The sequence below is a fragment of the Lepisosteus platostomus genome, chromosome 11 (genome assembly GCF_059453375.1).
Source record: "Lepisosteus platostomus isolate fLepPlt1 chromosome 11, fLepPlt1.hap1, whole genome shotgun sequence".
NCBI lineage: Eukaryota > Metazoa > Chordata > Actinopteri > Semionotiformes > Lepisosteidae > Lepisosteus > Lepisosteus platostomus.
In genome coordinates, this window is record NC_142621.1 from 39,978,715 (window position 1) to 39,997,148 (window position 18,434).

Below are 18,434 nucleotides of genomic sequence, written 5' to 3' on the forward strand. Positions count from 1 at the left end.
GAACAAATAACCCATTATTATCTCCTAGCATTGCAATTTTGATAATTTATGTCACCCATCAAGTTGTTGCTTTAATCACTTTAGAAAGTGCTTTGTTCCCTTGCTCTTTCAGCAAAGACAGTGGCAGGTATTTTGATTATAGTATACCAACATTTGTACAAAGATTTTAGAAAGTAAAATCAGGTTTGACTAATATGCATTCATTTGAAAGTGGAGCATGTTGTTTTTTCTATTCTTGTTCAGTATTCTCCATGACTCAGAATGCTAAAGGACTTCAAGAGAGGAATTATGTACTGTTTTTTAAGAAATACACTATTGTTTGAAGATCATATTACAATATGTTTCAATCACACATGTATGTACTGGGATGGCATGGTGGTGAGTGGTTAGCATTTCAGTCTTGCAGCACCGGGGCCCTGGGTTCAATTCCTGGGGTGCTATCTGTGTGGACTTTGTATATTCTCCCCGTGTTTGCATGGGTTTCCTCCCACAATCCAGAGACATACTGGTAGGCTAATTGGCTTATGGGAAAATTGGCCCTGGTGTGAGTGTGTGCTTGTTTGTGTCTGTGTGTGGCCTGCAATGAACTGGCATCCTGTCCAGGGTGTATCCTGCCTTGTGCCTGGATAAGCTCCAGCTTCCCCGCAACCCTGTACTGGATAAGGTGGTTAGAAAATGGATGGATCGATGTACTGTACTGCTAAATTCTGCAGGCTTTTATCTTTCTGTACTTGAAGTTTTTTTTAAAGAAATGGGTGCCTTCCTTAGAATTTGGTCACCGTTCCTGTCCAGACCAATAATGGACCTTTATGAAGTGAACCTGAAGGTATCTAGAGCTGTCACATCAGAGCTACTAAATTAGCTGAAGAAGTTCACTGACATTAAATAGCATGCGTGGAGAGGGCAGCAGTGTGTTCTGTCCAGAGTAGAATAGTCAGAGAATGACATTTCAGAGAGATTAACTATCTACAACAATAGATCATGCTACAATACAGTAAAAATAAAACTGAGTGAAGTGCCTAATTGCAGTAGATCTGTGGCTGCATTTTCATTGACTGAAGCCGCCTCAAAGAGTAGAAGAAAACTATAATTATCATTAGAAATCCTGTGGGACAGTATTGTAAATGTCATTTCACACACACACATACAAAGATATACACCTTACAGTAATACCACTTTGGGTGATGTTATTTTAGAGGTTCTTTATGAGTAGAAAAAACAATTAAACTACAGCACAATAATTAAAGTATTGTTTGTTTAAGCTAGCATTTAATATTAAGAAGTAACATTGCAGATAAGCACTATGTAACTATACAGTAGCAGGTGGTGGGTGACTTTTTTATGATCTTTGACATGACCATGTTTTTTTTTGGTTCTGTGTCCTGTTCTCAGGAAAAGCCAGCAAGTGCCAAAAACAGACATTTTAATATCCAAGCTTTCTTTTGACAATTAAAATGAAAAAAAAGTATAATTTCAATATCTTAGTCTGTCTATATTCTTTTACACAATACTGTATTTCAATGGAATATTAAATGGCATTTTCAAATGACTGACTGATGAAGTGCTTTCTGTTCTGTTCTTTATGTGTCTGTTCCCTAGGTATGTATTACAAAGAACAAGAACAAGAGGATGACGTAATGGTTTGAAGCATCCTATCTGACTGGCCACACTGAGCTGAGCATGGAATGTATACATTTCTTTTGCTCCTTTTTATTTATTGACTTATATAGTAAATGTTTTTAACATTCCTTCAAATCCCTTTGTTCATATTCCATGTGCATAATTTTTCTCAGAATTAGTTAAGGACATAATGATGTGTAAAATCTGTGCCTGTGTTTAAAGACAATAACTCTTAAGTGAAGCTACCTGAAAAATGGAGGGGCTGCAAATTGCCATGTCTGGAATAACAACGGAATGAAAGTAACAATAGCAAAACAAAAATAAACAAATAGTAAATAAAATATATATAGTATAGCTGTAGATATGCCAGCAGCCATATCACCCTGCAACTCACAACTGGCAACCCACTGAAGCTAAGCAGGCCAGCAGGGGGCGCTCACCCTGTGGTCCATGTGGGTCCTAATGCCCCAGTATAGTGACGGGGACACTATACTGTAAATAAGCGCCGTCCTTCGGATGAGACGTAAAACCGAGGTCCTGACTCTCTGTAGTCATTAAAAATCCCAGAGTGATTCTCGAAAAGAGTAGGGGTGTAACCCTGGTGTCCTGGCCAAAATTTCCCATGCCTCTTAATAATCCCCCTCTATGAATTGGCTACATTACTTTCTCCTCCCCCCGCCCCACTCTGACGGCAGGCGGAGCGTAGCGCCGGTTGGAGTATTTCTCAGTCGCAGTTAATGGCAACGTCAGCTCAAAGATTTGGTTCAAACCACCAAATGGAGACTGGTGTCCCGACAAGCGGACCCTGCTGATGCGGGATTAACGCTAGGAAAGAGAGAGAGAGAGGATAGCTGTAGATATATAGCTGTAGAGTGAAGTACAAGTATCACTGACATTGAAACTGGCAAACATTTTGGCACCAGTACATTACAAAGCAGAGAACCTGAACTGTTGAATCGGAGCAGTTTTACAAACACCATTGCTTAGGTCTTGTTCGATTGAATACAGCTGCTTATGAAGAGCCTTGAGATCCTGTATAAGCCCTAAGAACAGACTCTGTTCCGCAGTGGATGTGATTTTATACAACAGTTTACTGAATTTCTCTGCTTCTTCACATATAAAAGAAGCTGCATTGAACTGCTAAAGAAGGAATCGCATTTGTTTGCAGTCAGTATGAAAAGGGTGGTTTCAGGGACACAGAAGCAATCAGAGTCGTGATTTTTTTTGCTATAGTCTTTAATAATGTAGAAGTACAAACTGTCTCTGGTGTCTAAGCAGCACATTTCTCTTGCCCTTTGTTTTGTCTAAATCAGTAAATTTCAGCACAATTTTATTAAACATGTTTTGTAAGGTTGAGTGGTTAGAATGTTCAAGGCAGATATCCAAGTTCCTTTTTTTCCTTCTAAGCACCCCAAGGTTGTGAAACATTTGTGGACTGAAAAGGCATTAGTAAGGGAAAGAAAAACAAGATGTTCAAAAGAAATAACATTGTACCCTTTTAATGTTTTGTTCATCCCACAATGGCCATGCGAGTTTTCATTACTGCCTTTTCAGTGGGTTTTAAAGGCTGATAGATACTTGTGTTATTTATTTGCTCATGATTTATTGATAATAAGCTACTGTATTCTCACTGCAGTTTTTCTTTTTCATACTTGCTATACATCCAAAGTATCTCTATGAGGCAAGTTCCCTTTACACAGTCAAACTTTAATTCTTTACTTCCATTAATGGTTCATGCAGAGACCTCACTTTTAGCCATTAGATATTAAGGAAGCCCTGCAGACATTACTGATTTGAGCCCAGGCTATGTCATTAGCCTGTTGTAACTGAGACTCCCCAAGTGGCAGAGTGCGGTTGGCTGAGTGTCATTAGGTTTGGCTGGGCTTGTGTTTGCCTGGGTTTTCCTTCAACACATTGCCATGCAAAACCAGTGCTGAGGACCTCCTGGGTGCCTTCAAGCCTCCAGTGTTGTCAGTGACAAATGCATGGCTTCTCCAGCTTGAACCTCTCCTGCAAGAAGCTGTGGAACTTGCAGCATGCCAAAAAAAAAATGTTTGTTAAATAGTTGTGGCAGGAGTTTGTGTTGGAGGAGTTTTCCAAAAAGGTTTTAATTCATTTCATTTTCAAAAGTATTCAAATTCTTAAAGGCATTTACAAATACTACCCAGTAACAAAGTTCAGAATTAACAGTGATATATGAACCAGAGGATACATAAGGAAACTACATGTAAGTGCCTTTAAAATCGAGAACAGGTAGCGCTTCTTTACTGATAGAGTTCTGGGAGTATGAAACAACTTTCTCAGCCATAATGTTGAAATGGGTACCCTAGCTTCACTCAGGAAATAACTGGGTGAGCTGCTTGAATTAGTTAGCTACTGCTGAATAACTTGGATGTTCTCCACTCATTTGTGACTGTTCTTAAGTAATCTCCCCATATGGGACTTTTAATAATAATAATAATAATAATAATAATTGCTTACACTTATGCTGTATATAGCGCTTTTCTGGACACTCCACTCAAAGTGCTTTACAGGTAATGGGGACTCCCCTCCACCACCACCAATATCCACCTGGATGATGCGATGGTGGCCATAGTGCGCCAGAACGCTCACCACACATCAGCTATAAGTGGGGAGGAGAGCAGAGTAATCAAGCCAAATCATAGATGGGGATTATTAGGGATTATTAGATTGGTAAGGGCCAATGGGAAATTTGGCCAGGACGCCAGGGTACACCCCTTCTCTTTTCGAGAAACGCCCTGGGAAACACAGAGAGTCAGGACCTCGGTTTTACATCTCCTTCAGTGGGTTGCCAGTTGTGAGTTGCAGGGTGATATGGCTGCTGGCAAATTTTGACTAATTGTCAATTCCAAACTGAGCAGGAAAGGATTAATAAGCATTTCAAATTTTAAAAATAAAAAAAAATATTTTCAGGAGCTTACAGGTTAATCTTAATGTCCTTGGTTCAAGTCAGCCTAGTGATAGCCAGTAACCAGTTCAATATTTTGCAAGCAACTGCATTGTATAGTGTTGTGACCCAACAGTTCCAACAGAATTGAACATTAGGGGAGGAAGTGCAGAATAATGCCATGGGATCCAACCTCCCACTGATTTTTAACCAGGAAAATTTCAATATGTGGGTGGTCTATGCTGTGACAAATCTAGAATGGAAAAATACTTGGTTAGTTGCCCCTATGGGGTAGAAAGGGATCACATCATGAATTCCAGACACATGCCAGACTCTAATCCTTTTATGACAGCAATTGTCATTCTCCCGTGCACAGATTTTTTTTCTGGCCATAGCGTGGAAACTTAAGAGACAACCAAATTGGAGCTTTATTTCACTTCAATATTAAAATCCAATGCTATGAAAAAGATACTTAAATGGCATTTTAAAAAAATGGTGATGGTAATGGTATGTAATCCAAGAAGTATGTTGTACGCTCATTTGTAGTGCTCTGTAACCCTGTAATATGCGTCAAGTATTGAGAAGAAAGGATGGTGTCCACAAAGGAATCATAAAGCACATAGAAATGTCTTTCTGGACATCCCACTCAAAGGTGATGGGCACTCCCCTCCTCCACCACCAATATGCAGCACCCACCTGGATGATGCGACAGCAGCCATAGTGCACCATTCTGCTCACCACACACCAGCTATATGTGGAGAGGAGAACAGAATGATGCAGACAATTCATAGATGGGGATTATCAGGAGGCCATGATTGGTAAAGGCCAGTGGGAAATTTGGCCAGGATGCCTGGGTATTTTTTAATAACAACAGAGTGTCAGGACCTTGGTTTTACATCTCATCCAAAGGACGGTGCTTTTTTACTGTATAGTGTCCCCGTCGCTATACTGGAGCTTTAGGACCCACACAGACGGCAGGGTGAGCCTCCTACTGGCTCCACTAACACCACTTCCAGCAGCAATCTTAGTTTTTAGGTCTCCCATCCAGGTACTGACCACGCTCACACCTGCTGGGCTTCAGTGGGCTGTTAGTTGTGAGTTTCAGGGTAAAATGACTGCTGGCTAATTGCAATTGGAATTGAAATAAAAAGATGTCTACTTAATTTAGGAAATAGAGATGCTATGGAACCCAAAGCTAGAAAAATTCAAACCCAAAGGAGAAATAGTCTAAACTTTATGAGTATGATTATGTGCTTGATACAGAGAAAAAATAGGTAAGGTCAACAGTTAAAAAAATAGTGGAAGATTCTGGTAATGTTAATTAAAATAATATGAACTTCTATTCTTGGCATTAAAATTAGGAATCAAGAAGTTATAAGGCTTAAGGGCATTAAAGATCTTTGTGTGTCTACATAGACAAAGAGCTAAGAAGTTCAGTAGAAACTAATTTACTCATTTCGTAAGTTATAGTTTTGTTCTTTAACCAGGTCAAAGTTGAGGCTAAGGGGTTGGGAAAAAACATTTAAAATCTAAAAGTTACTGTAATATTTGCACTAATGAACCAAGTCTTTTTTTAAATTACTGAAAATAATTCTTTTTAATTACAGCACAAGTTCTCTCTTAAAAATTAATGCATTAAAAAATTACAGCCTCTGGTTATACTTTCACTGATTGGCTTAAATTGGCCTTTTGGAGCTGGCTGCGGTAATTGAAAAAAAGAGAAATTTCTTTCACACAGCTGCTGGCAGTGTGAAGATCTGATCAGCTACATATAACAATCAATCTGTATTGTGAAGCAATGAGCAATTTTCACCATTTAGATTGTAAAATGTAAAATGCCTGCTTCAGGTTGTTAATACTTTAAACCATTATGTAAGGAAGAGTCTGAGCACAGGAGACTACCAGTCTCTGTAATGTTGCTCTTGTACAGAGTCAAATAACATTGATAATCTTGTGTTTAATTGCCCCTCTCCAGCCCTTTTTTTTTGCAAACAATTGTTAGGAATCATCTGCAGTGTTTGTTAACAGAAGAAAACATTCCTGTATAATGTATGTCTCAAGTATATGTTGAGTTACCATGACAACTGCCTAGAATTATGATTTCTATCTTAACGCACATTTGTGCCAAATTGAAAAGAATAACTTGAGATTTTATTTCATTGAAAATCTTCATCTAATTTAATATGAAGTCAGACCAAAAACATTTAACATTTAACAGTTAAGTAATTAAAATAATAATTATAAGCATGATTGATGCAACACTCTATATTTTGAAAAGACAAATTGTTTATTACTATAAAAAGATCAATCAGATCTTTTTTATAATTTTGTTCATCATTGAATTTCTCAAGGCAATTTTCTTTATGCCATAAAATCTTATTTCTATCTTATCTTAATCCATTGCAGCTAATTTTCCAAAACTACTGGGGGTGCTTATCTGAATTCATAATGTGTTTGTGAACATATTCAAATTAGCAAAGCATCTCTCTTTCTTATAGAGAGAATGTAACAAAAATTAGAAATTAAAGTTTTTCTTTACCTTCATTAATGGTAAGAAACAGCAGATCATTTCTTAAATGTAATTTATAGCCAGTGAAACAGAATCTCCATGAATATGAGGTACCAAAATGTGTTTTCTTTGCCAAACCTACCATTTTGCATGTTCATTGTTTTGCTAGAGGCTTTGCAGTAACAGTCAGATTGTTCATGCTTTCAAAACCAGAAGTCAAATTAGCTGCATGTACAGTACAGTACTGGGGTTTATGTGTATTTGTTTTTAGAGCTGGTTAGGTCCCAGTTACACTGTTATCCATTTCGGAAATATGTGTTTCCTTTTAAGTTCACTTTTTGGCAGCAGCTGCCCTGCACAGACACTTTTGCAGATCAAATATCAATTTAATATGATTACAGACTCCTTATTACAGTTTGTCAGATAACAAGTAACAGATAAATTGACTATGGAGTCTGTGACAAAACAAAATAATTCTAGAACATTATGTATATGCAATCCTTTGGTAATCTCCCAAACATGAAAAACGAAAATGTATTCACCTTTGCTTTAACAATAAGTGGTAAAAAATAGTGGGGTACATGAGTACATACAGCACCCACATACAGTATCTGGCTTCTGTCTTATTACAGTATTTTTCAGTTTTTGTTGCAAGACTTTTGAGATGTTTAGAGGTTATATTTATATTTATTACGGATGCTGTTGAAACCTGACAAGAGGCTTTCGAGAAACCTTTGAGAGCTGCTGCAAAATCCTATTTGACACACAAAGTGATATGGAGTGAGGGTGGCAAGGTAGACCTATTCATTCCATTAGAACATGTTGAAGATGCTTACTGTCTGCCAGCTTCAGACAGTCGTAAAAGTTCATGTCATATATCTCTGCATGATTATACTTGGCTTTGAAATAAAAAGAAACGTTTCCTTTTTCAAACATCCATCAACATCAGAACTTTGATTTAAAAAGAAGCAAAATCTATAAGGAAATCTGTTCTTACTGATGAAAAATTGCAGAGAAACATGACAGGAAAAATAATACTATAAAGTATGTAATCCATTATGAAATATTTTTTATTAGTTTTGTAACAAAGAGCTGTTGCCAATATTGTAAGGCTACTAAAACTTTGGTACAGTAATTGCTTTGGTAAGGGACTAGTTACTTTTTGTCTAATGTTATATTCATACAACAGTCTAGCACAAAATCACATGGTTATAATGGTAACAAAGCTGCAAATGTTGATCTCCTACAGCCCGAATATACTAGGTCTCATAGTGTGTAGATGAGTGATGCAATTACAGTGATGTCATTCATAACATTTTGGATTTGATGCATTCATGTTGTGCAAAAACCATGTGAGTTAAGCTGGCCTCATAGTGTAAGATGAAACCATTGTGGTGACATCACTTCTCAGTACTCTCAAGAATGTTCAGATCCTTCATGGCAAGGGTCTGGTCATTGAACTGAAGCTTGACTGATCTGCACTATGCCATTCAATCATAAGAATGGTTACAAGTTAGTGAGGGCTTTCCAGCCCATCTATTCCCTTTGGTAGCTGGAAGCTAATTGATCCAAGGATTTCATCCATCTGTTTCTTGAAGGAAGACAGGGTATCAGCTTCAACAATAGAGTTGGGTAGCTTTTTACATACTTCTACAGTCCTTTGCATAAAGAAATTCTGAATTTTCTCTCCTATTCTGAATTTTCAACAAACCTAAACCTTTAAGTTTTTTTTTCATTGTAGATTCTCAAAAACTTGGTGCCTGAGATTTTGACTCCAATTCTGGGTCTGTTCATAAGTGCTATGTAAAAAATTACTTAGTGAGTGCTCTATCTTAAGATGTTATAGTCTTATCAGTGGAATGCAACATCTAACCACTTATCAGTGGGTTAGATGTTGCATTTCCTTGGTATGTAACTGGTTATGAAGTAGAGGGTACCATAAAGAGTTTTTTTTTAACAGTGCTGTTTCTAATGTATGGACTTCTACCTTACAGTATGTGTCATATTTTGTAATATTTAATATTTAATCTGTATTAATTTACCAAACACATCATAATTCATTTTTCTACTGGAAAAATGCAGATTGTTGTTCTCCGTATGCCAATTTCAACAGGTGAAAGCAAGAACAGTCTTTTCAATCTGCATGGTGTCTGATTGTGTTAAGTGTTTGTGGCGAACTGCAAGTCTACAAAGGCTATTTTCAGACCACATGATTCAATTTAAATGAAACAGGAGCCTGGTTTTAAGACCTGCAAAGATTGCAAAGCTTTTAAATAAAAGACTGGAAGATGTTGATCCCAACACAGAGAATTTTGTTTTCCAAGGTTTTAAAAGATAGAGATGGAAAGATTTAAAGTACAGTATCATGCTTTACTGCTTCATTTTGCATGTACTGTATAGTGTAACAGAAATGTAGAGGTGAAAGCATTTGGGTTTCTAATCTGCATATAGAGCTACATACAGTTTGCTATTAAATCTCTTGTCAAATAAAATATATTTTATAATTATCAACCTGTGCAGAAGTAGTTCTTGATGCTTGTTTGACTAGAAATGTATGCATATTGATGTCTCCAAATAACTTTTAACCTGTATGTTCATTATGTACTGACATTTTGGAAAGTTATTGTTCTTAAAACATATGTTTTATTGTCTTCTTGCTGTCAATATACATACATTTTTCTTTTACTGTATGTTTTCTAGAGCCTTGGATCCCCAAGCAGATGTGAAACACAGAGACAGTAAGTATTGTTTTATATTCTATTTTGAATGCTTTGAAAAGAATGCTTAATAAAAACAATGCCCCCCCCAATAAAACACTGAGTCAGGTCTTCCACTTTTGGTTTCACATGACTGGATCATTAACATTTCATAAAATGTGATGACAAATTCCAGTATACTTCCATCTTGGCAAGATGTGCCATTCGTAGCTCACTGATGTTTTTGTTTTACATTTCATTTGTTGATCTTCTTATGCCTGATAATCATATTCAGTACAAAAGAGTCTTTAGAAAGCTTGTGTATGAAGGTTAACATTGAGTTATTGAAAAGAGAATAATGTAACCAATTTATTTATGTATCTGACAGCATCAGTAATGACAAGCATTATTAATTCCCATGTTAACATATTCCTGTTTCTCCCATTATGTTTAGATTTAATGTTGTAAGTTAAAACATTATTTAACCTTACTTAACAGTTTTTCAATTGATTTTATGAAGTGATACCACATCATGCCTTATTTAGGTTCTACGAAATTTCATTTGGAAATTCTGGTTTCAATTTTGAAATTAAATTTTCAATTTTTATCATGTTTAAAATCTTGCTTTTATTTTTAATTTAACAGAAATATTGAAATTAGTATGTTGTTTTTCACATTTCCACATGTTGTCATAGCTGAATATTTTATTCTTGTGATTGGGAATACTCAAATTTGTATTGGAAGGTAAATGACCTATTTAAAGAGAGAGATTGCTTTGAACAAGCATTCCATGCATTCTTAAAAGGTTTATCTTACTAGAAAACATAGGCCATAGTTTTTAGGATTGTTTTTTAAACTATTTTGCCAGAGAAATAAACAGAGAGCTGTTAATCATAATTAGTCTTTTACTAATAATGACACACAGAAAGGGGGTGGCCACTTCATGAATTAACATGTTCATTACTTATTTTTAAGCTTTTATTAATCAGTGCCATTTGTACAATGGGGCTTTTTCTTTAAAATGATAAGTCATTTTGAGTTAACTCAATTATTCAATTATTAATTTAGCTCAGGACTTAAAATTAATAGTTCCATTATAGAGTTAACATCTGTACAGTGAAAGCAGAACTACTGTATTTAAATCTTAATATTTTTATCGTAAAGAATTTATAATCAGGATTTTATTTTTCTTTTCTTTACAATTTTCTCTAAGGTTGCTATAATTTGGCTTCTGACTAGACTGTGAGCTATTCCAGCAGAAATAACTTATGCATGTAATTCTTCAAAAGTGGAAGGGATTGAATGATTGAGGAAAGTAAAACAGCTGTTTGGCATAAAGACAAAAATGCATGCCAATTCCACTTTACATAGCCTGAGAAGTCTTCTGTTTTGCACTACTCTGACAAATTCAAGCAAATTCAAGAAAGGGTTATTCACTAATTAGGTAAATTAATGCATAAATGTGCACTATATTTTATTTCTCCTATAAATAGTTGTTTTTTATTTCTGTATCCTCCCTTTAAGGTTCAAATCTGATGTCTCTAATTAGCTTTATTAAGCCACTGAGAAACCACTTTCAGTTGCGCCTTTCTCTCTTTGGTGTAATTAAATGACTTTGATTCCTTACTGCTGTTACTGTTCTCTTTCATGTGTTAACAGACAGCAACAGGTTCAAAGGGAGTTTCTGCATCACTAATTCTACTTGCACACTGACTAACAGTAAAAGAGCCTAAGAAAAGGCTAATATGCATTTAAAAGTATAAAGAGAACCACATCCGTAAAGTTGCAGCTCCAGTGTTGTTATCATTAAAGAAGAAAAAAATTGCACAGAGAGGTCTCCAAGTATAATTAAGATTATTTTTTGAAAGGTAGTGGTCTGTTTTCCTTTGAGAAAAAGCATCACTGAAAACACGCATCAGCAGGGGCTTTGGAGAAAATGTAAAGGAATACTTAATTTACATTTTGTATGAAGCATAATGCAGATTAAATTGGTTATAGGAAAGAGTTTCGTGTTGTGAAGAATCATGCTAGCAAAATCCTTATGATAAAATTGTAGTCAGCCATGTTTACTATATATTCTTAGTCTTTGATTCTGAAATGTTGAAGAGGTTTGGAAGATTAGCTTGGCTTCTTCTGCTGTTGAAAGACTTCATTTTTCAAAGCCTTTGTTTTTTCTCACATTACATAAAGTTTGTTTTTCAAGCCTAAGTGATTATGAAAACCAGGAACTTATGTTTATGATCATTAGCATTTTTAATATATTTTCATTACAAATGTGTCAGATCTTGAAGGAAATTCATCTGTTCTGTAATCCCCATCTGCTTCATTTTACTGTTGTTTTGATGAAGTTACAAAACATCACTTCAGTGGTAGTTTGTACTTTTCATGTACCATTCTGCTTAAATGCTTAAATGCTTTGTACTGTACCTCCATAAGTATTTAATTAACTTTAACAAGATAAATTAATAATAAAATTAGGTTCTAATAAAACATGTATTCTTTAGCGCTGAGTCTGAAAATCTTGTAATACATTGCATTGGTGGTTTTTCCAAAGGCATGTAATAAACAATAATGTACAACAGGATTCCCCAGGTGACAGCCCACAGTTGTTATAGCACTGCCAGGGCTGGATAAAAACAGGTTGGGTTGGGTGTTCTTGTAGAATAATAGAAGCTCCTGGGATCAGTGAGAGCTTCTACTGGTGTGATTCAGTGAATAAACCTCCAATCAGTGCTTACTCTCTTGTAAGACACTTTGAAGCTAACAACATGTGAAATGACATGTGGACCTGTCAGAGGAGTTTCTGCACTGGTAGAAGAGTGGTAACAGAAGACAGAGTCGATTAACTGTTAACCATAGGTACAAAATAGGAAATAAATAATTGTTAAATCCATTTAAAAATAATTTTAAAGAATGAAATAAATTAAGGATGAATGTTTTTATTTTAACCCATGTTTGTCTGCAGGAAATGGAATGCATTGAATGTTTTGGACGAAAGGCCAGGATATCGCTTACTTCAGTTCATTTTATTGATTGTCAACTCAGCATCCAGGGTATCACAGGGCAGTTAAAGACATGGTTGCTTAGCTGTCCAAGATGTGTATATCATCTTGTACATTGCAAAGCTTTTCTGCCGTAATGTATTTTCCACATGTTAATTATTCACATGAGGGCCCTGAGTATGTTTTTCATTGTTCTGTAAAAGAATTTGTATCTTTTTCATCAAAGTACTGTATCAAAAGCTAATGCTCTTGACTTGCATTCTGAATGCTTTTAACTGCTGAATAATATACCTTGTAATCCTAGAAGCTGCACAAACTTGTAGGTCAAAAAGTATTGCACAAGTCCTTTATTGTATCATTGCCATCAATACAATAAGAACACGATATCTTGTCCTAACAATCTACAGTAATATTAAAACACATTGTTTTAATGTTAGCTGGCCTCATATGTGTTAAACACATTGGAAATTGTGTTTTCAGATAACTGGTTTGTTTTGATTAATACAAAGCTGGTTGAATGTTTTTAGAAATTTTTAAACAACTTAATAAAACAACTTCCTGCTCATGTGTTGTTCACCTTGAGTTGTTATCAGGTTTTTGAAGATTATGATCAGTGTGAATAAAAGATTGCTAAATTACAAAACTGGTTTCTTTATTAACATTTAAAGTTATTATAATAGTAGACAGCGCTAGTTGAGGCTTTCAATAAATTGTTGATGTCAATGACGTGCATACTGTATATTGGAAATTCTGATTTTGTCTAATACTTTTGCACAGAACCGTACATATGTTACATCAAATCAGTGCCACAAAGTAAAGTATGAAAAAGTCCATTTGACTTTTTTACTTTAAAGTATAGCATATATGCATTAAATCTTTTGAAGGGCAGGAAAAAAACGTAATGTCTTTCTAATCAAACAGATCATATTGCAATAGAAAGTAAAGGCAGAAATATGCCAAACACCTCATTTGAAACTTATATTAATATTTTTTTCATTGCATTTTACTTGAGTCACAGAACGGAAATATCTGGAAAACGTTAAAAAAGAGCAATAGTAAGAGCTATTAAAATATTCTGGCAATAAGCACGTTTAATTTTAAAGTAAACTGTCATGGAGTGATTATATATTGGACAGTATCCTGCTACTGTTAACTAATTGTATGCTATATTTAATCAGAAAGACCTTGCTCAATATCAAACAGTGTTTTCAGCACAGTCTCATTTTGATTTGAATTGTTGAGGTATAAGAATTTCCCTATACAAAATCTTAAACATCAAAAATCCATATAATAAGAAAATATGTAGGTATTTTCTTTAAAAATACGTTGATAATAAATTACTATAACAAGCTCGTTGGTCTGGCTCAAAATTACTGAAAGGTTTGAAAAATACAAATGTTACTAACATATTCCAGAATTCTAATGTTTTTTATTTGAGCTTTTTGAACACAGTTGACTTTTTCCAACTTTACTTACAGTCAGAAGTAATTCTTGATTTTCCCACTTGTTTTTCCCTGAAAAATACTTTGTTTTTTACCGAAGGTATATAGGAAAAAAATCATCTGTAGATCATTTTATTTAGAGTTTAAGCTGTTTTATGCTGTCCAGACTAAAAAACACTTTTATGTGGACAGCATTTGGTGCCAGATATGGTCAAAGAAATTTCCAGTAGTAGATAAGTGATCATAAATAAACTGAAATTGTTTATACCATAGAGCTCATCTAAATAAATATAAAGGAATGCATTATTGGTGTCCTCGATGAAAAAGAAGCTGATAAATATTTTAGTGAAACAGTAATCCAAGCAAGTTCCTTTTTTATTAAAGCAATAAAAAACAGAATTCTCGGCAGATCACGTTACTGCTATGAAATATGTCAGGAGGCTGCAGTGGTGGGGATCACAATTTAGTAAGCCAAATGATATCTTCTTGAGCTTAAGAAAAAAACAGATAGTTACTTTTACCCTACAGCGGGATTTTATTTCAACAAAATTTATTAGCTAAATCATAAGCTATGCACTGCTGTCTTTTGCAATACTTTAGTAAGTAAAGGATGGTAATGCCATCTTACAGCAAATAAGACAAAGGACCAGGAGAATTACTAAAAGGTAGAAATGCCTTATTAATAGCCCTGTTTCACATCGAGAATTGGAGATTGCATGTGATCTTAAGGCTCACAAAAAATCATAGCTCTTTGGAGAGCAATTTAAGTACTGTACTTCTTACAGGTGCATACAGTACATGAATGATAAGGAAAAACAAGTATGGCTTCCCATACGCTGCTAACACATAAGGCAGCTCCAAGAGAATTCCACCCCTGATATTTGCTGATAAACTGAAACCACCCAGTCCTGTGATATTTGACTTCGCTCACGGAAGCCTGCAGTTTTATTTCATCGGAGGTTGTGCTCTCTTTGTAGTATTTACATTAATTAAGGTCTGCTGTGCTCCTTGGGCTTCACTCATCTTTATTGACTCCACTTATTTTGGCCTGGAGCAGCTATATTCAGGAATACTTGTCACATAAGGGGCTGTGCCTTATACTGTATGCCTAATATACCTAAGGTGTATTGGTATGATCTCTTCTAAGAATTTGGTAGGCTTTCATCATCCAAATAACACAGAACTCAATTGGTTCTGATTTCAATAGGGAGTCATCTGCTCTTTTAAAATCCATATTAATGCAGCAGAGTTGAAATTGCTGCACTTGTAACATGACTTAGGAATATGGTGAGCAGGACACAGGGCCATTTATCAGATGGAAATTAGCTTTTCTTTACATTAACATCTTTCACTTCCAGAATATCTCCAGAGGTATTGTCAGTTAGCAGTAGATTTTGAAAGTGTTGCCATTCTTGTGTTTATGTGAGTATTAGACAGAATACTAATAGAACATAATTTAGAGTTACAGTTTAATTAAAATTACAATATTCAAAATTATTTTCTACTCAAATTATGACCTTCAATAACCTTATCAAGTGTATATTTGCAAATACAGGCTAATTTGAAAATGTTTATATCTAGAATACATTAGAAAAATTGACAGGTATAACAAAACTTTAAAAGAGCTTGGGCAAACCCTTGACTATTTTAAGTAAATATATATCAAGGTAAAAACACAATTTTCCAAGTGTTAATTGTTTTCCATCCCACTTTTCACCTCATCCTTTGCTCTTTCCACCTGATGCTGAGGTCTCAACAGCTACAGTATAGTACCCTTGAGCAAAGCTCTTCTCTTGGATTGCTTCAGTAAAATGCTCAGCTGTGTAAAGAGCCACGGTTTCTTTGACACGACTATACACAACCTCAAAGACATTGACAAAGTCAACAAAAAAAGATCTTCAATATCAATAGTGAAACAAGAGCCGGAGGTCAAAAGTGGAAGTGTACGGTATTTAAATCTGATAACAGGAGGCACTTCTTTACACAAAGGTTTGTGGGAGTATGGAACAAGTTATTCAGCTATGTTGCTAAAGCTGACATCCTGGATTCTTTCAAAACGATGCTGGATGAGATCTTTAGCTTTATGTGCTACTAACTACAAAACTAGCTAGATGGGCTGAATAACCTCAAAATAATGGCTTACTTAATCCTTTGAATACTACAGGGTTATGTGTAGAATTCAGTCTTTAAATGGTCCCTGGGTGTGTATGCTTTGTAACAGTCTGGTGTCTTGTCCAGTGTGTAGACCAACTTTGTGCCTTGTGTCCAGGTTGTCATGAATCTTACCAGGAATAAGCCATCTGAATGGATTTATATTTTTAGGCTGTGTTTCTCTCTATTCTCTAACATTTTTCAGTATAATATGTGACATTCACCATTATAAATTAGCAATCAGGATATAATATTAGAAAAATAGTCATGTGACACCAAAATATGTTAAAATGAAAAAGAAATTACTGTTAAATCTGTTCCGTTTTTAGTTCACATCCGTATACTATCAAGTAGTACTTAAAATTAACTATCTTCAATTAATTAATTTAAGCTACATGGTTCAAAAAGGTACATTTGCAGTTCATCCTGTTTAAGTCACCTACTTTATGTTATCATTAAAAGTCAAATGACAGGTGTTAAATGTACTTTGACCTCCAAATCTGCAGTCATCTTTTGACAGTGTTTTGACAGTGTGGGTCTGGTTGTGAATCAGCCCTTTCCCAACTTTCTGAGCAGTTTTTGCAATCAGGCTCATTTGTGCATGTTTCAGGGGCTCAGCAAAACACACTTGTTTTAAAAAGCAACTAAAGTAAAATATGTTCAAGTTAGGATGCTGTAGACAGCTTTTTAAATAGCTTTATTTAGTAATATTTTGTTTTTTGTATTATCACGTTATTGCATTAATTATTGGCCTTTGTTTGCCGCGCTGTACATTATGCACTTTGCACTCTTGAGTCTATTACACAATGCACTGATTCTACGTTCTTTTTAAATGTATCTCCTAAATAAATTAATATTATTAGTTTTAATTATAATTGTAATTTTTCACAAGCTTCAGGAGAATATTTGAGCTTTGTGTTATCAGTGTAATTTTTCCTTGTCATCATTTTAATTAAAATATATAAAAAAATAAACATGAATTTGAGATAATCTGAAATGTATTTATGTTCTATACTGTATGTATATATATTTATATAATGTTCTTGCTAAAGTGTTATTTTCTCACAGTGTGTAAATCTAAGCTACATTTTATACAACACTGTTACAATAGCTTTCAATAACATATATCATCTTTTGTATTTTCTGAAGAAAATTATTTTTCTTCCCAAAACAATCCATACAGATAAAAAAGTGAAGAGGCTAAAAATAATTATTCCTACATAGAAATGTAAGAGAACTGGTCCACTTTGTGTTGTGGTTTAATATGTGGATCATTTTGTGTAAAATACAGATAGATCCCAGTACAGTGTTGTTATTTAAAAATGGCATTTTTAATTACTAGTTATTTTGATTTAGTTAGGACTTTTAATTTTTTAGTTTTCCAAATTGACACAAGTGCTTTCATTTTCTGGAAAACACAGGCAGTGGTTATATGCTGTCAAGAATGCATGTTCAGATACAGCCAAAAACATTTCATAGATCTTGGGGAAAAAAATGGCCTTAGTATATTTTCTCATTCCCTAACTGCATTCTAAAACAGAACACATTTACGTTTTTTAATATGTAAAGGTGTGCTTCCAATTTTCTGGTACTCATGGTTGAAATGATTCTGGTTTTAAAATGTAAATGCAATATAGAAAATATAGTCTACTGCTGCTCAGTTTCTTAATGCAATGTTTCCAGGGATTTCAGGAGCAGAGTGACTATTTAAAGGTCTGCTGTTTTCTTTCTGTCTTTTTCAAGAGGAAGACACAGAAAATTAATTACCAGTCAGTTCCAGTGTTATATCTGATTGATTATGTGGCTGTTTGTTGTTTCATTGTTTCTCTTGAATTTCAGTGCCAGCTAGCAAAAGAATCATTCTGCATTTCTAAGTAGTTACTCTCCTTTTTCAGTGTGTCCTGCACACAATGATCATATTAAGATGATGTATTAGTTTTATTTGCTATGAAATGTTGGTTCCACAACAGTAAATTGAATCAGATGGTGATACCTGCAGTCTGAATTTTAGGAGCACTCGATAGCCATTAACAAAAATGGTAATGACTGGGGTTGCTATGGAGATTAATTCTCAGGGAACTGAAGCACGAGTCCTATTAAGAAAAT

General features: G+C 34.9%; 1 protein-coding gene across 2 annotated transcripts in view; it reads left to right on the forward strand.

Annotated features, from left to right (window-relative positions):
- The window catches only part of ankfn1a (ankyrin repeat and fibronectin type III domain containing 1a), a 196,259-nt gene that overhangs the window by 87,997 nt on the left and 89,828 nt on the right, over nucleotides 1–18,434 (forward strand). For both annotated transcript variants that reach the window (XM_088599653.1, XM_088599654.1), the window contains one exon: nucleotides 9,738–9,775. In XM_088599653.1, the coding sequence (XP_088455779.1) occupies nucleotides 9,738–9,775 (38 nt within the window). The remainder of the gene's footprint in view (nucleotides 1–9,737; nucleotides 9,776–18,434) is intronic.